The sequence below is a fragment of the Microtus pennsylvanicus genome, chromosome 3, assembly GCF_037038515.1.
Source record: "Microtus pennsylvanicus isolate mMicPen1 chromosome 3, mMicPen1.hap1, whole genome shotgun sequence".
Classification (NCBI taxonomy): domain Eukaryota; kingdom Metazoa; phylum Chordata; class Mammalia; order Rodentia; family Cricetidae; genus Microtus; species Microtus pennsylvanicus.
The window spans coordinates 91,249,858-91,270,884 of NC_134581.1; the positions used below are offsets into that span (position 1 = coordinate 91,249,858).

Sequence of the window (21,027 nt, forward strand, 5' to 3'; positions counted from 1 at the left end):
GTTTCTGTTTTCAGGGGCTGTGCACATGAATGCAGCTTCATCCCACCTCCCTCTGTGCTTCCCTAAAGGTTTCAGGATTAACGACATTACCAAGTGAGCAGTACATGGGAGCTTCCAAGTGCCTTCCTATGTGCTGTGTTCTTTCTGTTGGTTGCTCTCAGTAACCATGAGCTATCAGGCCTGCTTTGTGAGTCACACCTGGAAAGGTGAGTCTCCATTTCTAGGGATAATCCCAATTCAGTTCCTTGTCCTAGAATTAACCACAATGCCCCCTGCTGTTCACTTTTTTACATCATCTTACTTTAGGATATTACCATTTTCATTTTCCTCACTAAACAGTTAAGGAAGGATAATCCCAGAAGGTAAACAGCACCTTCCTTCTTTATGCAAAACTTTGTTTATATGAAACTAAGGCACAGAGCAGCTTTGAGACAAACTTGGAAACAGATTCCCTAAGTGTCTTGGGTTTACCTAGGTGTGGTGGCACATGCTTGTCATCCTAGCATTGGGGAGGTGACAAGAAGATCATGTGTGCAAGGTCTAGGCACCTTGAACATAGGAAACCATGTCTGAAAGAGGGGGGCAGGGCGGAGGCTTAGTCTTTGCATAACTGAATGCTCATGACTGTATATCATGTGTGGAATATGGCATGAGTATGGGCTCATTATTATTGACCATGTTTCACTGGGGATGTGAAATCAAATTTCTGAATGCTTAAGTTAGAGGGAAAGAGTTGTAGTCATGGATTCTCACTCCTCACTTTCTGCTCTTCTTGTGGTTTGACATCACATGCGTGGTCTTCATGTTGGTTTGTTCTTTGAGTTTTCTGCCTAAGAGTTCCAGGAGATCAGTGTCTGAAAAACTGCTATCTGCTGTCTGCTTGTCTAATATAAAAACAAAGGTGTTTCATTTATGTGTTTCATTTCTGATGTGTCTCATGGAGTGTATGTGTGTGCACGCACATGCCTGTGTATGTAACCATTATGCAGTATCCTCAAATGACTCATACCCAGGATTGTATTACAAAGCTCAGCATCCAAGGCTCACTTTAAATGGTGCCTGGAGGTTAGAAAGAGTTAAGGTGCCTGCTCCATTCCCAGAGCTGAACCACGTGGTAAGATCCCAGCAGTGTAAATGTCAAAATTATTAATCACTTATGGAGAACCAGTTAATTCTCTCCATACATGAGTTCAGTGGGAGCACAAACACTGCAGCTAGAACACTGGGGAGCCAAGAAATAGAGGGTGTGAATGGGGGGGTGGGACAGAAATAGGGAAAATTGACTGTGGAGTTTCTAAGAATCTGCGCTGACAAAGGGACAGTTCTCCAGAGGTAACCAGTTCAAACTTTCTCCCCCCCGACCCCGCCCCCCCGCTCCCTCTCCATCCCTCCACCCTCACCCCTCACATTCACCCAGACCCTTGGGCTTCATAGGCAAGTGCTCTGTCACTGAGCTAAATCTCCAACCCCTTTGCTTTGTCTTCTAATGAGTATCTTTGGTCTTCTGAACCCAGTTTTCTCTACCCCACTCTTTCTCCTGCAGCTGTCGGCTTCGTGAGTGAAGATGAGTACCTGGAAATTCAGGGCATCACTCGGGAGCAGTCAGGGGACTATGAGTGCAGCGCCTCCAACGACGTGGCTGCGCCCGTGGTACGGAGAGTGAAGGTCACCGTGAACTGTAAGTGGCCCTGCCAGCCCCCCACCCTATGAGTGCATGAGACTGGTCTTTTATCAAGCCTGCAGCAATAAGGCAGCCTTCAGAGAGGCAGAAAATACCCAGCATCACTCTCTGGCCTCTACTCTCAAAAGCTAAGAGGCCAAAGTCATGTTTCTTTTCTTTTTGTTCCACAGGCCCAGTGCCCCATTCTTTTTTAAAGCAACTGACATCATATAGCATATAACATCAAAGTTTCATACATGACTAGCAAATCAATAAACGATATTGGATACCTGCTTCATATACATGTATTTCAAAATCCAAACTTTTTCTGTAATTTATTCACGTGATGCAGCGAGAGACTTCCTAGTCAGAAACTTCCAGAGGGGCAGAGATGCCTGAGCTGGGACAAATACTACCCCTGCGTATCTTAATCTTTTGTGATCACAATGGTGATGGATATAGACCACTAATTACATACGTGGTTGAAACACCTGAAAAAATACAGGTTTTTCAGAGGGTATATCTCAAATTTTTATTTTTAACAAATAGGCACAAAATTCAAACCATTTGAAGGCCAGTGCTGCGAAAACTTCATTCTCCCTTTACCAACCTTCTGAATTCTCCCCGACATTGATCCACATGAATTCGCTACCAATTCCTTCACTTTTCCCTCTGGACTCTGTATTATGTACATTGACTTGGCTCCCTATAACTTGCAGAAGGCTTTTGTTTGTCACAGAATGTAATCCAAGACCCAGACCAGCGTCACAGAAGCTTCTCCCCTCCAACATGGGCAGGGTGGGGGAGGGCAAGGATGCTGTATGTAGATTAATACTCCATCTCTATTGCTTTGATGTGTGCTCTGGCTTGAACCTAGGTGGCATGAAATGCTTAAGGCACAAAGGCAAAGCAGTCCTGCCATTTAATTTAAATAATAGGAAAACTATTTTTCTTAAAACTACTTTTAAGGGAACTTAAGATTATTTACAATTGTTAACCATGAACCTAAAATGTAAAACAAAGGTGGGAGCAAAGGGACAAATGTATTGTGGAAATTAGTAAAAGGAGGAGTCAACCCACGAAATATGAACTAGAAAGTGTCAGGCTGCTGGGTTCTCATTCCGAATCTGCCTTTGCAAGGCTAACGCAAAGGAAGCATCATCTACTCTAAGACACTCATCATCTACAAGACAATAGTAAATAATTTTCTTAGGAGAAACCTTCCTCTTCCTGGTACCGTGACCCCAGAGGAAATCCTCTCCACTGTCTGGTACAGTCAACACATCATGTTCCGTACCCTGACATCAAACAGAAGAGTAATTTTAGAGTTACTCTTGTATAATACCCATCAGTGCAGACTGTCGGGATGCCACAGGTGGCTGACTGAAGACTTCAAATGAATGCAGACCCAGCAAGGAGATGTAGTTGAGCACGGGATCCATTTCAGAATGCCCACGGGAAGGACCGGTCTGCACATCCTTCAGGCGATTCTCCATGAATATTATTAGTTATCAGGGAGTCTTCGGCGGGAATTGAATAGCTGGAAGTCCTACATGTTAGTGAGACCTGGTGTGCGGAAATTCTATGAAGATGATTAAAGGCGCTGCCTGCCACCCCATGGAGGGGAAGGCTGATGGGTGGGTGTCAGCCTATGAATGCTAAAAGGCTTAAACAGGCACGGTGTCTCAGGAGCTCGCCGCTCCACCTCAGCACAGAGAAGAGAGGCAACGCGTGCCAAAAGATGATGTCTTCCTTTAGAATGGCATCCAGCCCGTGTTCATTCTCTGGAGCAGTCTGTATAGCAGTTTGATGATGTAAATGAACAGAAATAGGGCAGAGAATAGGAAACAAGGTCCATGAATGAGGCACTTTGTTGCTTTTGTTTGTTTGTTTTCATTTTTAAAAGTACTGTTAAATGACATGGACCGTCTTCTCTCTGCAGATCCGCCATACATATCAGAAGCCAAGGGCACAGGTGTCCCTGTGGGGCAGAAGGGGACTCTGCAGTGTGAAGCGTCTGCAGTCCCTTCAGCAGAATTCCAGTGGTTCAAGGATGACAAGAGGTACGGTGCTCGGTCCCCCTCTCCTCATCAGCATCCCTTGCCCGCTCCTGATTACAGATAGACACCATCTAATCTCGGGAAATCCTCTCCTGACACCAAATGGGAGTGTGGTGTGCTAGCAAGCTTTTTCTAAATTAAGGAGAGTTCAGCTAGGCTTTCAATGTCGTCTCCAGTGTTATCACTTGCCAACCAGTGAGCCCGAGAGGTAATATAATTTAGCCAGGCAAAAATCAGAAAATAAAAGCCACCAACAACATTGTGAACCCTGTGATGTTTTTTTTATAGGCCATGAAAATAATATGTCCTGAAGAAAGCTATTTTTAACATTTTCTCAGACCTGAGAAATTCAACCTGCCTCTGGGAGGGGTTCTCAAGTTGCCTACCTGTCTCTCAAGTCTCCACGTCCCTCCCTGAGGTTCTCAGTGCCACTGTGTATGAGTCCGTGACCCTCTTGCACCCTCCCTTTGTGTGAAGGTTGTCCTTTCTCTGTAGGAGAAAAGAGTTAGGACTGGCCCTTTCCTTCCCATTGTCGCAGCCGTCACAGGGACATTTGTTGTGAGTCAGTGAGGATGATCATTTCGAGGAGTTATCAAATTGCATGTCAGCGCAGGGGTCAGCGGCTCAGTACAGCCAGACAATGTGACAATTACCACTATCACAGAGCGATTTGAGGGTGGATGAACAACAACTAAATGTCTAAGCCCTGCCTGTGTTCAGAATATTTTCATAAAAGTAGAGGCGGCAGTGCCGGAGGTGGGACAAAGTCCCGCGAGATCTGGGAGTAGACGAGCAAGGAGTGGAAGAGGCTAAGTATGGAAAACCACAAGGAGTCTGAGAAGGGAAGTGGGGACATCCTAGCAGAGTGTGACTTGCTGCAGAGGTTTCTTTCTTCTTTCCTCATGCAGTCTCCAAGGTCTTAAGTGTCTTCTAGCTCCTCTTCCAATAAACGAAATTGTTTTGAGAATCTAGTCACTTCAGCTTAAAATCCACATCTACCGAGGGACACTCTTTGGATTTCTAGGACACACGCTGGCAGCCTTAGTAAGGTGTGGTATAGGCGGCCACCATTTTATACATGGAAGACCTGAGACAGAAAGAGGTGAACAGACCCACTGAAGTAAGAAATCGAGCTGGCTGTTTTCCTTCATTTAAGAAACCAGAAATCCTTCTTACCTGCCAGCCTTCTTATTGCAATAAAGAGACACTGAGGCTTAGATTTCCACCACGTAAAGACACACACAAACACACTAGCCTCTGATTCTGAGCACGAAGTCTTAGTGAAAATTTATCCACTGTACTCTATTATTTAAATTCTTGATAGGAAAAAGATAGAAACAAAATATAACAGAAAAATGAGCTCCCAAAATGTGTGAAGAAACCACAACGAAAATGTGTGTTGAGGCAAAGAACAGGAAAGCTGTCATTTGGGGCAGCACCAGTCCCAGCAGCGGCCACCTTCTATGTTATCATTTACTCTGAAGAGAAAGGGAGACGATGCCCCAGTGCTGACTCAGAAACCTGGTTCAGGCAGCATTGTGGCTTCCTTGAGCTCCTTTCATAGGGGCCCTTTGCTCCTTCCCATTGATTTTTCTGTCATTATCTCACTTGCTCATGTATGCATTCCCAGTGTTCTCCCATTGAGCAGGTTTCCCTGTGCTCCTAACAATCAGCATGCCGAGAACGTGTCTACCCCGTGGTTCTGGCCGCAGCTTTTCTTCTTTGTGCCACAGAGGCCACAAGTCAGTGGTGGCCTCAGGTCTCAGAGGGAACATGACATTTGTCCCCAGGAAATGACAACTGAAGCCCATTTCACTGTCACTGACATAAACAGAATTCAGCAACAAATAGAAGAGTCTTAGGTGGGGACAGGCAATCTTTTTAGATGTCTTTGGGGACTTCACTCTACTGCTGCTTTCTCCTCCTTGTCCTGGATCTGCTTCAGTCAAAGGGAGAGAAGATGGAACTCTACACTTAAAAAACCCTGCCCAGCTAACAGGGACAGCAACCATTGAAAGTTCTCCAGCTTCCTTAAGGAACCTAGGGCCAGACTGGAGAAATGACTCAGAGGTTGAGAGCCTGGCTGCTCTTCCATAGATCCTGAGTTCAGTTCCCAGCAACTACATGATGTCTTAAACCGTCTCATAATGAGATCTAGTGCCCTCTTCTGGTCTGCAGGCAAAACACTGTATACACACTAAATAAATCTTAACAAAAAAAAGAAAAGAAAAAAAAAAGAAAGAAAAAGAAAAAAAAATAAATTTAAGGCCTGTAGCAGTAGAGGGTGGTGGTTCTCTGAATGCCCAAGAAGGGGAATGTGTGTCATCCCAGGAGTGTGAAATGCTTCTAAGCTCTGCTGGTCACCCTGTACTGTGTTTAGCTAAATACATTTCTGAGCCATCAAAGCACAAACCGGCTTTGAGCAAGTCTCTTCACACTATGGAACCCAAATCCTATTCACACCTTGGTTCTGATGTAAGGATTTCTCCTCTTATGGAGAACACTGCCAAACTAGGAAATGGGATCCACACCCATACCAGCTACCAGAAGCATCCTCACGGCAGCTTGCAGAGCCTTGGGCATCACCCCTTACAGGGTTCACTTCTGTATGACAAGTTGGAGATGGAACAGTGACAACTGTCCCCAGTGAAGGGTGCTCTGTGTCATCCCTCGGAGACAGAGAGCATTTCAGTGAGGACGAGTGAGTCCCGCCAGCATATCAGCTGCCTTCTCCAGAAGTTCACATGTCCAGGGAAGATTGTTCTAGACTGACCCCTAGAGATACTCTGGGTAGCTTGTTCTTCCCAAGTCCTGTGACAACATAGAGTTACATTAAGAAGAATGAATCATTATCATGATGCTGTCATAGTGGGGAGATGAAGATATCATTAATTCTAGACTCTAAGTTCATCCTATGAAAGAAATTGACCATGTTTGTTTTTTCCCCTTCACCCCCTCTTCTTTTTTCTGTTGCTTGTTTGCCTAGGCTGGTTGAAGGAAAGAAGGGAGTCAAAGTGGAAAACAGACCTTTCCTGTCAAAGCTTATCTTTTTCAATGTCTCCGAACACGACTACGGGAACTACACCTGTGTGGCCTCCAACAAGTTGGGCCATACCAATGCCAGCATCATGCTATTTGGTGAGACTCTGCCCGGAGATGGGTAACAAGGCATTGTGAAGTGGGGAAGGGTTGATGGATGGAGGGAAAGAGAGATGGGGGAAAAGAAAAGAATTAGAAGTGATCCAAGTAGAACAAATGAAAGAACAAGAAAGAAGAGAGGGAGAAAAAAAATAACAACTCAAGTATGTAAGAATGTCCTCATCAGAAGTCGGAAAGGAAAATGGAATGTACATTTATCTAAAATGACTGAAGTCCTGAAGCAGGAGACAAAGGTAGCTTTCAGATGCCAAAAATGACTTTTTCCCCTTCAGTGATGTCTCCAAAGCTGACTCAGATTATAATTGGACAAAATAGTTAAGATCTCAGAGAGGAGCTTTTATAGCTTCAGTCTTTTGCTCACTGGGCTAAATAACGTGCTCCCTTTTCTGAAACTTTCCCAGCCATTGGCACATAAGAAAATCTGAATGACATTCATAAGAGCCGAATCGCAGCCCTTGGAATCCTTAATAATATTCATTTCAGAGATGGGCAGATAAAGAAGACAGAAAATGGGATTTTCCAAGTTCTCTATTTGTGTCAATGACTGGTAAAGACATTTGCCCATCCTCCCCATCATCTTGAATGATCTCATATCATTGTTCATGCACTGGTTTCTTAAATCTTTATTGAGGGACTAAGTTTATAAAGCAATTTTTTTCTACCCTCATTTTTGTACCTAGGCCTTGTATTTGCGGCAGAAGCAGTAATCAAGCTTCATGGAAATCACTGTATGTCTAAATCCTGTGAGCAATGTCTACACAGGAGTGAGCACACATGCCTATTAACCATCAGGAAGGACTTTAGTCTCCCAATGGCTTCAAATCCTTCATGGGTTCAGATACTTCCTATGGGTCATGTGCTCAATTTCTTGTTGGCTTTTGAGCACATTTATGCATACCCTACCAAGGTAAATGATTGTCAAATTTCCCAGTTTCTCCCACTCCCCATGTTCAAGATACAGGAATGTGATAGGAGGGGAAAAAGAAAGATGTGACCTGGCACTATGGTTTGTGAATTCGCAGGCAATCTCACAACCTCAGGGGCTCTGCTCTTCATTCTGCCCCTGCCACACACCCTTGGTGCTGACAGCATGAATTCTGTGGTACCGTTTCTGCTTCCCAAGCCCACCTTCCCAGCCTCCTACTCAGTATAGGAAATGCAGCCCAGCCTTAGCTGAGGGGGTTGGAAAAGGAAAGCCATGTTTGATCCCAGAACACACAGCTGAGAAGGGGCTCACTGTGACTGGAATGAGTGTGATGCTTAGGACCTCAACCGCTATAAGATTCTTCCATGTCCAGCAATATCCATGTGCCTATCCTATGCGTGGGCAGCATCAGGACCACAATCCCCTCCCAACTTTGTGCATGGGAAAAGTCATAAGAATTTTCTTATGTACAGGGACAGTCATACGTGCTCCTCTTTTTTTTTTTTTTTTTTTTTCGAGACAGGGTTTCTCTGTAGCTTTGGTACCTGTCCCGGAACTAGCTCTTGTAAACCAGTCTGGCCTTGAACTCCAAGAGATCCGCCTGCCTCTGCCTCCCAAGTGCTGGGATTAAAGGCGTGCGCCACCACTGCCCGGCCATAAATGCTCCTCTTATCTGTCAGGCCTTTGGGGGTTTATGGAAAGTACCTGTATGTAGGCACAAAGGGTAGGATTGAAAAGAAGCAGGCCTATTCTCCTTTGTCTTAAAAAGGAAGGTTTATCTACAGTGTTTTCCTCAGCGCCTTCCCACACCCTGCCCTATGGCCACAGTCATGGCCATTCCTTCCAATGGTCTTCTTCCTCCTTGAAACTCCTTAAAAACTCCATTCTAAAATGAGAGAGAAATGGCTTTGCTGTCAGTTTTTCCAGCAGACACACGCATGGCAATTACAGCTTTGTTTTCCCTTCCTTGCCACCACTGATAGGAGAACATTCACCCTCTGCCTCCTTTGTGATATTTTTGTCATTGTCAGCTTCCTAGATTCTAGGGTTTGCTACGCGTCCATTATGAACTAATAGCACCTTTGCAAATAAACGGAGGAGGCCTGGGTTAACCGCAGATGAATGGAGTACAGGTGGAGATGCTCCTTAATGGAAGAGGTCTCAGAGCTGTGAGATACAAAATCTCTAGGAGAGAGAGGCAAACATGCAACTGCCTTCAAATTTCGTGAATTAGAAATCAATTTCATTTGTTAGTTTCATTTGTGAGACTATTCCTGAGGAACCTATCACTGAAGAACCGCATGGGCACCATACTTCCATAGAGCTGGTGAAATCCCAATCACATTTAAGATGAGTGTTTTCCACCCCTCATCCCCAACCAGGTCTAGCCCAGACACTACTGTGGTTCCCAAGTTCATAGTTGAGGTCACTATTAGTGAGGTTCCTTGACAAATACAAATTGATCAGGGAATGTCCTGTGTCATTTTCACTAGAAGTCCCCAAGCAGATGAGGGCAGATTGGACACAGATGGCACTGACTTTTTTGAATATCGAGCATCCATAATTATTAAATTTTTCTCCAGTGCCATTGCAGAAAGCAAGTTAAATAGTTGTCATTTTGTCATTGACTTGCACATAATTCAAAAAAGGGTATCCTTTCTGTGTCGTCCTAAAAAGCGAGGGATCTGGCGTAAGGAACTCCTAATAAGATTATATCTTGGGAAATGTAAGTCCTATAGGAGAAGGTCGGACCATGCCATTAACAACCAATAAAGCTTCCTGAATCACAGTGGCTCCAGGGAGCCCTAATTGAATTCGGATCATGGTACCATGAGACCAGAAACTGCTGGATTTTGTCTTTAACTGTAAGACAATGGGATGAAGATGTGGTAGGAAAAATTTTACCTGGCAAAGAACTTTGGTCCTTTGTCTGCAGTTTGCTTGTTCCCAAGCTCAGCAGACACAAAGACTAAATCCATCTGCACTGACAGGTACATAGGGCGGTCCTCTGCCTTGCTTCCCACCATCCCATCCCTGTTAAGACACAGAAAGCATTTCAGTGTTTGTCTTGCTGCACCTTGTCCTATGACCTTTGGTTTGTGTCTTCCTTTATTTATCCTTTCCTTTAGAAATGCTTGTGAAAGGCGGTATACAAACTATATATGAAAAATATATAGCGACTGTATATAATTTATGTGTCTGTTTTCATTTTTCTCTCCTGTATGTCCCCCACCCGATTTAGAACTAAGTGAGCCTACAAGCTCAACTTTATTGCAAGGTCAGTATCCCCCTTGCCTTCTGTTTTCCTTCCCTTCTCCTCAATCCTAAAGTCCTCACCCTCTCCCTTGCCTTCACCCTTGCTCTATTCCTGATGTTCATTTCCTGGTATTCATAGCAGTAACGTTGCTTAGAATGTGGCAGTCGATGGTTATTAAAGGAGGCTCCTGGGAGCTGGCAAAATGTCACGGGAGCCTTTTCTTCTGCTCGTCCCTTGCACACACCATCTTGGAGAGCTGAGATTAGTAAGGCAAATAAAGCATCATCAAAATGCCGAACCTAGAGACCAGCATGAAGTCAAAGGTTGAAGCAACTGAATTTGAACCAATGAGAAGACAATACACCTGCTGACCACAGTGGTAGCACGGTACAAAGGTATCTGAGTTTGCCCATGCAGAGTTCTGTTGATGTTGCTTGGCAACAAGCTCAGACAATACTCATGTCACCATCACCTGGTCCATAGGTTTTCCAAGGATTCAGGATGAGGCACAAAAAAACCTGTAGGCCACAGCTGACTTTTAGGAGGCCTCAGTTCCTAGACGAGTCATGTAACCTCATTTGGACTTCTTTCCATCTTCTCTGGAGTAATCTGCCCTTTGGAGTTTGTTCCAGTGTTCCATTTAAAAGGCTCCAAAGCACAGCATCACAGTTTGAGTCTTGAGATACAGGCTAAAAGACAGCGACTTCCTCCATACAGGGCACACTCCGTATTTCTTTTCTTTATCATGTCTTCTCATCAGGCAATGATCTCCCCTTCTACTCTCACCTCTAGCCTATTTATGATTTGTTTATCTCTTGCCATCTATGGATACTTGGTGTCTCTTTCCATTTCCTCCAGATCCACTCACCTAGAGGGAGTGATATATGGCAAAGTTGTCACCACATGTCACTGTCCTCCTCAGAGGACAGTAGTTGTTTTGTTTGTCTGGATAGTAAGCTAGATATTTAAGTTCATGGCCTTTCACAGACTAGGCAATGCTTTACCACTGAGCAATAGTTCTAGCCTTTCATGACTATTTTGGCCCCTTTGTTAGCTCAATATGAACGCCTTACTCCCAACTCCAAACACAGTCTTCTAACCTCCCTCATCCCACCCCTCCCCTGCACCCATTCTGTCCATCCATTTACATTCTAACTGTGTGAACACTTACCAAAGACAGCATTAGATCTGGGAGGCAGAGGGAAAGAAAGAAAACAAATTGCAGGGGAGCTATGTGACAAGTGAAGGAAAATGCTTTTATCATAAAAGAGAGGTGGGGCTACATCATCCACTCTTGCTGATGAGTCAGAACAGGAAAGCAAAACAAAGAACAGGGGGAAAAAAGGGGGGAGTTCATGGATGGATTCAGACTAAGCTTGTGACGCCACTCCTGCCTTTGAACTCCCAAATGAGGCACCATTCAGATTGAAAATAAAAAGCATTAGAGAAACACTAACGTCAGCAGTAGATAGGACAGATGCCCCTATGATGCTTTCAGGAGTTATTAAGGTAATTCTGTCCACTAGAACTACATTGTCAGAGAAAATTGAAGCATTTCACATTCAGGGAGTGTTCTCTAACAAGCAAGTCTTAATTGAATTTACATTTAATTTTTGGAGAAGCATCTCCCCAAAGCAAAGTCACGTGCAATGAAACCTGGGAGAAAGTTCCCTCCCACTATGAATTTTTCTCAGCCCATCATCTCAGAAGTCCCCTTGTTGGATAAAAGTTAGGGCAGAAAGTTTAGACTATAGAAGCCTGGAATGTTCTGAGAGATTCGTGTGTCATTTTAGCATAACCGCTGGACTAAACTGTGAAACTCGTCATATTTTAGAAGAAGCAGACCGTGCACTTGAACACTTTCAGTCACTTATCTGCATTCATTTTCCTCTTACCATGACTAATCTCCAATAGAACAGACAAGAGAGCTGTTTCCTCCAGGAACACCTCCAAGGGATGCTCTTCTTACATACAGAAAGACTTAGAGGAATGTATGAGTTTCTACAACAGAAAACCCTTGGCCTTTATAGAAACTTGAGGCTGCTTTGCTGCCTAGTATCTAAATGGACGAGAAGTGATAAGAGAATTTTGTTCCTCTCAGCATTTTTGCCACCCTTGACATATTTCTCTGCCTCCCTTTTGCAAACACAACAGATTGCATGTCACCTTCCAGTATTAATATTTGGTGGTGCAGGACTCTCAAAGTGATAAATAAGAACTTTGGACTGGGCCATCATCCCTCACCGAGCTTCTGCGCGGGTAAGAACACGGGCCCATGCTGCAAGCTCAGCGGCCCCGCAGCTGCTCTCCTCTCATCTGGTGGCCCTCTGTCTTCAATCTGCTCAGATCTGATGGGATCGCTGGGCTCAGAGATGCTGCCTTATTAATACGCTCGAGCCCCCCAGTATTAAAGGATGGGCAACAAAAGCAGAGAGCTTCTCCTGGGTACCAGAAGGAGATGATCAGGTCTTCCTGCAGAGAATTCAACGTATTCAGCTAGGCCAATCTAGCAAAGCATCACGCAGTCAGCATTTCTCGGGCATGTATATGAAAAAAATCTGTTATCCTTTTTTTTTTTTAGAAGAGTGGGTTGAATGACCACATTCACGCAGAAGCAAATTTCTTCCTGCGAGATTTAAAGGCTAGCCCTGAGCTTACCTGAGCACGTAGATTCAGCTATGAGTATCTGCTTTGCTGACATAATGATCATTTCTGGAATGAAAAGACATATGCAGTATTACCTGACCTAGGATATTCTTTATATATTTTTTCTTCATCCCTCTTTCTTTCCCTTCCTTCTTCCCTTCTATTGTTCTTTCTTGCTTCTTCCCTCCAGTTTTCCTTTTTCTTAATTTTTACCAGACCACTATGGTCCTGTCTGGCTTTATGTTAATATATCATTAGCAAAAGGATTTGCTAAATTTGAATCAAGATCTTAATGAAAAAATTATTTGGATTGTCAAGATAAGCTTTCTTAATTTTTATTTTTATTTTATGTGTGTTGCCTGCTTGCGTGTCTATGTACCACATGCATGCCTTGTGATATAAGGTGTTCAATCACCCAGAATTAGAGATATAGATGGTTATGAATTGCCATGTAATACTGAGAAATGAATCTGTGTCCTCTGCAAGAATAACCAGGACATTCAACTACTGAGCCATTTCTCTCTTTCCCATTTCTCCCTCTCCACTCTTTCTTTCTTTTTTCTCTTTCTTTCTTTCTTTCTTTTTCTTTCTTTATTTCTTTCTTTCTTTCTTCTTCTTTTTTTTTGCTGGCTAACCTGGAACTCACTATATAGACCAGGCTGGCCTCAAACTCACAGAGATCTGCCTGCCTCTGCGTACCAAGCGCTGGGCTCAATCATGTAATCATGACTGGCTTGTTTGTTTCTTTTCTTGATAGTTGAAATGTTACTCAAAGTCTACAGCTTGGGGCTACCACTCGCTTCAGAGATTCTCACAAAGTTCACACAATGACACAAAGTCACCATGCAGAGAGGATGGTGTCAAACCTCCAGTAGCTCTTCTTTATGCTAGAATAAAAGTAGACTATAGTTCACAGAAGGAACAGCAGGCCTGCATTTCCCCCTGCACACTAAGCAAGTTGGTTGAAACACTGGGACCTAGAAAAGTCCCAAAAGAATGAGTTCTAGATAAGGTCAGAACAAGTGTCAAATTGCCCTTTACCCTGGGGATGCTAAAGAATTGGATTTTTTTCTCAAATGTTTGCACCAGGAATCCAGATCTGGGGGAGCTGATTGGGAAAATATGTATAAGTAGTTTTTTGATTTTCTGTGTGGTTTCTAAATCAGGAATGTGTGCCTTTCTTATAGTCTCAGATCTACATAGGAACTACTTATGTCCTCCTGTAGCCCTATTTGAGCAAGTAATCACAATACTCTGTGAGTAACAACTTACAGGACACCTTACGTTTTCACTGCTTGTGGTCTGGAGGCAAAGTCTGCATGGTTTTATTTTATCCCCCAATATCTCCCCAGGCTTTCTTTCCTTCCAATCCCTTCCTTCTTGGCACAGAGACTCATAAAGCAGCCCCTCCTCAGCTTCTGGACCATTCCAAGAACCCATCAAGTACTCCAAAGGGCTATGCATCAGTCATATGGAGCTACCACATCTGATTTCCCTTTCCCATCTTAACTTTACCTAGGGCATTTTTTCAAATACTAAACATTGGGTCATCTCTCACATTTTTATGTGTTTAGAAGGGCTTCTTAAGGTTGGTAATAGACACTTAAATCAGGAGGTTTCCTAGGCCTGGAGCCATTAAAGAACAGCTCAAGAGCCTGCAGCGCAATATGCATTCATCATGCTACAAACACCGAGGTTTCGATTAGGATGCACTGTATTGAAGACTGTTCTCTCTCCAAATGTGAGGACCTCTGGACAAAGAACAGGCTCCCACAGTAACACTTCAGTGCCCAAGGCTTCGATGATTGTCCATCTGCTCCCTGGATCCAGATGAGCAACTGCACAGGCCCTTGATTAGAGAGGTACATTACACAAACCAAGTCATCAAAGCTCTTGGCTGTCCACAGAGAAGCTGCGAAAGCCCTGCATATTCTTCTGAGAGCATACAGTCAGGAAAATGGGGCTCTTGCACAATCCAGTCAACAGAGAAGTCTCTCTCTTCGTGGATGTATAGGAAGTCCCACAGTTGCAGTGCAAGTACAGATGCCACTGTCTCTGGTGGCCCCAGAGAGAGGGTGTTTCATTAGGCCAGCTTGAAGTCAGATATTAAAGGGCAGCCCCCCCCCCCCCCCCCCGTCTAAGAGCTGGTTCGTCAGAGTTTCTAAAGGACAAGACATAAGTAAAAGCAAGTCAGGCTTCCTCGTCTTCTGATTAGCAAGGGTACCCACACATAAATTGCTATAGTTTAAATCCTACTGTATCAGCCAACTTTATTCTTAAGACCACAGAATCCAGTGAATTGGGGATAGTCTGATGATAGTACAGACATCTCTCTGAAGAAGTTTTGACTCAGCAGCTCAGACTCCAAAGGAGTAGGTGTCTCCTAAGATCAAGTGTGTATTCGGGCTTTGCTTCAGTCCACAGTAATTGCCATCCATACTCTTCCTTGCCTCCAGTTCACTTCCAGCTAAAAACAAAACAAGCAAACAAAAAAGGCTGAAGGCCTGGCTGTGAGTGATGGACAGCGGTCAGTATAACCCGAGGCAGGTATGAGGGCCTGGGGAAATCTCTTAGGCCAGTAAGTCTGACATATTTCCCAGACCATCTGAGGGCAAAGTAAGCACCTGAAGATGCTTTCTGCCTTAACAGTGGCTTATTTTTAATTTTTTTTTTAGAAGTGAAAACTACAGCCCTGACCCCTTGGAAAGGTTTGTATATTTACTTCTCAGGCGCTGATGCCTTAGTGGGAATGGGGTATGTAGTTTTCTTCACCTCCTCCTGGACGCCTCCTTCTTTTAGCTCACCCTTCAGCATTCTAGAGGAAACTCCTTCTGACTCTTGAGCGATTTGCCATCAGCCTAGATTAACTCTATCTCCTCTGATGTCACATCCTGCGTGAGTTGCTGCACTTGCACGAGTTTAACTGGCCTTTGTGGTGGCACTAATGAGCACCTGCCCGTATTCGAAAGAGCTGGATTCTGGGACCCTGGCACTGGGCTTGCCTTTTGTCCCCCATGAAGCTCTCTCTAATGCATCTGTCTTCTCGGGCCATTGCCTTGCATGCTGTCTTTGCTTATCCTTTTCTCTCCTTCTCTAACTCAGAGCTAGAAGGAACATGGGGAGAGGGAGGGAAACTTGGGAGGAAAGGGGAGGTTCTTGGGTGAGTCACTGGGACAGGAATAAAAATGTGTCTTATTTGAGGCTTTCATGGCAGCCAGATGTTTCCGATGGATAATTGACACTCATCGCTGTTCCGCGAGACCCTAACTGTCCCAGTAATTAGTCTCTTTAGGCCTCCGCTGCTCTTTAGTGAGATAGTGGCAATAAAGGCATCCAATGTGCAGTGGAGGCGTGGCTGGATGCAGAACAGATGCCTCATCTGAGTGACCGTGTCGCCAGACAGATGGCATGAGCTGTCACTTCCCTAGCATCCACTGGGAATGCGCCTTGCTCTTAGCAGGCTGTGACCTATGCCTGCCTGGACCAAAGAGCTTCACCCCATGGCATTCTCTCCTCTGGTGTTTGCTCAGTATTTTCTCAGGGTGGGGCAGGCCAGCCTTCAGCAGTACACAGATGGGTTAGCTATCAACCTTGCCCTTCCCTGAAGATACATGACCTGAGCTGGTGGGAAGCAAATTACATTTGAAAACTGAAGTCAAGGGACCAGAGAAGGCTCTTGAACTCTCTAAAGTAAAGTTTCAACAAATTCCAAAAGAAATAGCAATCCTCAGGCCAGACCTTAGATATGGTAATAGATCCCCAGCACTCTTGAATTGCTGGTCCATGAGACTTGGCTTCTTGGTGGAGTTGCTCAGTCCTGGGACCTTTGATGACTTTGTTGGACAGAGTTAGACAAATGGAGGTCGGCGCTCTGTAACAGAAATTGAAACAAAGCAGAAGACACACAAGAGATAGTGGGGGTTTTTCTTTGTGTGTGTGTGTGTGTGTGTGCTTGTTTCTTCTATGGTCTGATTTTTTAAAAACAGGTATAATTTTATCAAAAAGGAAAACAGAAGCACGAGGCAAGCGTAGACATGTCAGCGTAAGTCAAAGTTGTCTCCTTTAGTCAGCAAACACCGAATACCTGCTTTGGTCAATGAGACACACACCCTGCCTTTAGGAAGTCGTAGCACACCAGATGTGATGGCGTGTAGCTATGACTCCAGAACGTGGAATCCTGAGTCAGAAGGATTAAGATTTCCAATTCAGCCAGAGATAGGTAGGGAGATCCTGCCTCAAACCAACAAACATGAAGGGAGGAGGAGGGGAAGAAGCAGTTTTACTCGGTGGTGACACTTAGAAGGAATTACATGTCCGACAAATAAGGAGAATTTAGAATATTAGGATTCTGGGGGTGTAATTAATAGTAGGATGGATAAGTTACTGACAGAATCAAAGAATACTGCCTGGAGGAAGCCAGCGGAGCCCAGAGCAGAAGGTGGAATAATGGAAAGGAGTGGAGTAAATGAAGAATGTTTCAGACAAAGGGATAGAGATTGTGAGCTTGTGAAAGAAAAAGAATATGTAGGGGGAGTGTCAACCAGTGTGTGTGTGTGTGTGTGTGTGTGTGTGTGTGTGTGTTTCTCTGTGTGTTTCGCTATCTATGTGTGAACATGTGCCCCCATGCACTGGACTAAGAATATTTAAGAAAACGTGACAGGAAGACAGCCTAAGGGGGCTGTGATGGCGTACATTCTACCAAGGAACCAGATGTTTATGTTAAGGCTGAAGCACTCAGCTGGAGCAATTTGGAGGTGTGGGAACGTCACTCTAAAATAAATGTAGGGGATAAATGCGAGAGGTCCCAGCAGCTGGTGGCAGTGGTAGATGGTGAACTCTGTGACTTGGGAGGTGAGTCACAGCAGGTGTCTCCTCCAGCAGGCATGGAAAGGCCTCTTCCCTTGGGCTGTCTGTCTCCTGCTCTTTCATACTAGGTCTGAAGACACAGACAGGGTGGAAAGGAGAAAGTGTGTGCATAGGGTAGAGGCAGTCAGCTGTCTGGGCAAGGTAACTCAGGCCTGAATAAGAACAGCGGGAAGTCCCTGTGACTTTTACCAGACAACCAACCCTTCCTCCAAGCAAAGTGATATGTTCTCAGGCACTGTTCTGTTCTCTACAGCTTGCTGGCTTAAGAGCTGTCCTGGTACTATATCCTGTACAGTTTCCCAATGTAGAACAGAACACAGTGGAGCTCTGGAGTTGGGGGGGGGTACCAATGTAACTGAACAAGAGCCTCCGAGAGAGCCCCCGGCAGAGCTACCAGGCCACGATACAGAGGCTCCAGGCTGGACAGAAGGTGTTCAGCCTTACATGGACTTTTCTTACATGGGCTTCTGTTGTATTCTGAATAGCTTGTGGCTTCTGCCCTTCAGTTAAGCACGAAAGGAGGGAATGTAGGAGAAAAAGAACATCCAAGTGTTCTCAGTGAACTGGCTTTTTTCTCAATCTCTTTTGTCCCCAGCTAGCTTCCTGGTCATGGCAGATGGCAGGTAATTGGGCAGAGAGGATGAGAAATACTGAGGTTGATTAAGGAATGGGTGATAAAGCTGAATACCTGAGTATTCAGAGAACAAAAGAGATAGGAGAGACAGACAGACAGACAGACAGACAGACAGAGACAGAGAGAGCCATGTGCTATAGTCTGTACCCTGATAGATTCCTAATCGACTAAGTACTCAGGACATTTTTTAAATTATACTGAGCAAGGCACATGTAGAAATATGGAATGGACCACTCACTTTACCAGGGGAGGGGAAGGGAACCTGGCTTTTATGGCATGTAAATAAGGTCTCACAAGGGCCGAAGTGGAAAGAACAGAGCAGTCCAGAGAGGAAAGACACCCTCAAAGTACAGGAATGTAACCTCTTTCCTTGGGAAGTCAAGGAGTGACATATCTCCCGTGAGAATAAGGAAACACATGAAGACAGGGAGTGGCTATAGAGAGGGAGTGTTTTGTGCCACTTTGGATGGAAAACTAGCAACTAGATTCTAGACTGTGGGAGCACTTGGTGGCTAGTCCTAGGTGACAAGCAATTGAAAGGTAAGTCATCCGTTTTTTATGATTATACTTCATCACCTGTATCCGCAAGAATGCTTTCCAGTTTGTGTCGCCTGGATCACCTCCCATCAGACACAGAGCAGAACAGGGTTCCCTGGACTTTTCAGCATGACAATTTAAAATGGCCAAAAAGCTCCCAGTGTGTGACTGCTGTGACCCTGCTGATGTGATATTAACAGCTGCTGACCTCAAAGGACCAAGAAATATAATCATGTGGGCAGTAGTTAGGTCAGAAATTCTGGGATTTGACAGACTGATACCACGTGCAATCGGGAAGTCTGGTTGAATCTGGTCTGATTTCATCAGAAGAAGTAACCACAGTGCTGAGCTCCCGCATCAGGAGATCAGGTGCTGGCAGTGTTCGGGTGAGGACAGGGACTGAGTATTGTCACTAGTTCTAAATAGCCTTTCAGGGTTCCAGAGCAGATCAGAGCAGGTCCTAGAAGAGGCCATGTCTCTGTTCATTAAGTGTCTAAGGCATCTGCTTTCTGACCATATGTACTATTTCAGAATCATCACTTCCTTTTTCACAGCAGTACTTGGACCCAAGAGCCAAAGTAGCCCAGAAGTTTGCCTGTAACAACAGGGAAGCCACTGAGGAGTTTTACCACTTTGGAGTTAGTTCTCTTGCCTCTCATGTTTGGCAGAGTGTCTCTTGGTAAACCAGGTGAATTAGTGCCTTATAGGGAAACTTCCCTCCCAGTAGCCATCCCCTGAAGCGGGTGCTACATGCCACTGTCATCCCCAGTTGCATCCTGGTCCACACAGCACATGGTCTTGTTCCTGGAGTCCTTGGCCTCTTTCCCACCTGGTTGAGGTAACACCAGACTTTCACTCAAATGTCTGACAGGCCCAAACCAGCTCACACGGGCTAGAGAGTGGCCAAGGCCTTCAGGGGGTTTCCCAGTACCACCCCGAGACTGAGAGATTCACATTGTTGTAGGGGAACAGCAGCCAGCAGACAGACTGTCGGACCCAATAGGTCCTTTCCTGAACAAGCTGTATAGCCTGAAGGTTCTGTAAATGTTTGAGGCAGTCGGATCGCAGGAGAGGATGGGTTATGGGGTGAGTAGCCAGGAGATCAAGGATTTGATGTTAGTGAAGCATGTTATGCCATAGGCAAATGATGATTCGACAGAGCCTTCTCTGTTTGCCAGGGAAGGCTACCTACTGCTTTGCACACTAGGTGTCAGATTTGAGAGTCTGGGAGCGTTTCTATTGTTAGAACACCAGATGTTCATCCTAGAGGGAAGCTCGGTAGAAGTGACACCTGACCAAGGGACTGGTGAGGACATTTCCCATCTTGCAGCAAGTAGCTCATGGCATATATGTTCTCTCCACAGGCCCCGGTGCTGTCAGTGAAGTGAGCAATGCTTCGTCGAGGAGGGAAGGCTGCATTTGGCTCCTCCCTCTTCTCCTCTTACACCTGCTCCTCAAATTTTGATGTGAGTGTCCCTTCCCTGCCGGGGAGAGCTGCTGCCACTCCATCTCAATGCAACGACAGCACCGAGACACGACAATGAGTCAGCATCAAACGAAATTCAGAGAATCACGGCTAATGGGACAGAAATTCAAGGGAGGGGAACAAAGAATACCGTGGGAAAGCAAACAAAAAAAAAGTTTTAAAAAAGGAAATTTGAAAATTGCCTTGCAGATATTTAGGTACCACTGAGTTTTCTTTCTTTTCCCAAATGGGAAGAAGGCACACCTGGCTTGGACCCACCCACAAGCTGCACTGTGTGACCTCTCTTGTTGCCAGGGTGGGCAAGGGCTCAGCCACTCTGCCCACTAAAGTGCCCCACCATGGAACATTCTGGAGTCGGCCATCCCAAATTCCATCGGTCCGTAGAGACAAGCACAGAGTGAGAAGCAGGGGCCTAGATGTGCCGCGGAGGGCCCTTTGGTGGGCTGCGCCATGGTGGCATGTGTCATGAAGTGTGAAATCAGAAGAAGAAAAAAAAACAAAAGACAACAGCAACAAAACAAGAAAAAAAGAAAGAAAGAAAAGGAAACAAGACAGCCTGACAGCACCATGATCCCACAAGCACGACAGTCACAAAATAAATATATCGTTAAGCTTTTGTTTTTTCATTTTACCACATGGACATCATGGATAATAAGGGATTCTGATTCATTATTAATTTTATTAATTATATTTTCTGATATGAGTCTAGAACTTAGTGCATAAGCAAGAGACAAAACTAAAAACATACAGGAGAGGGGTGAAGAGAAGCGTGTTTAGTAAGCAAAGCAAATAGTGTA

The 21,027-nt window shown here is 44.8% G+C and overlaps 1 protein-coding gene across 6 annotated transcripts in view; it reads left to right on the forward strand.

Moving 5' to 3' along the window:
- The window catches only part of Ntm (neurotrimin), a 978,968-nt gene extending 958,256 nt beyond the window's left edge, over positions 1-20,712 (forward strand). For 2 of the 6 annotated variants that reach the window (XM_075966465.1, XM_075966466.1), the window contains 4 exons: positions 1,544-1,678; positions 3,603-3,723; positions 6,707-6,858; positions 20,109-20,712. In XM_075966465.1, coding sequence (XP_075822580.1) covers positions 1,544-1,678; positions 3,603-3,723; positions 6,707-6,858; positions 20,109-20,209 — 509 coding nt within the window. In that variant the 3' untranslated portion in view covers positions 20,210-20,712. Of the gene's footprint in view, positions 1-1,543; positions 1,679-3,602; positions 3,724-6,706; positions 6,859-10,046; positions 10,083-15,382; positions 15,416-20,108 lie in introns of all 6 variants that reach the window. The other 4 variants (XM_075966461.1, XM_075966462.1, XM_075966464.1 and 1 more) reach the window with 4 other exon arrangements.
- Positions 20,713-21,027: the final 315 nt, after the last annotated feature.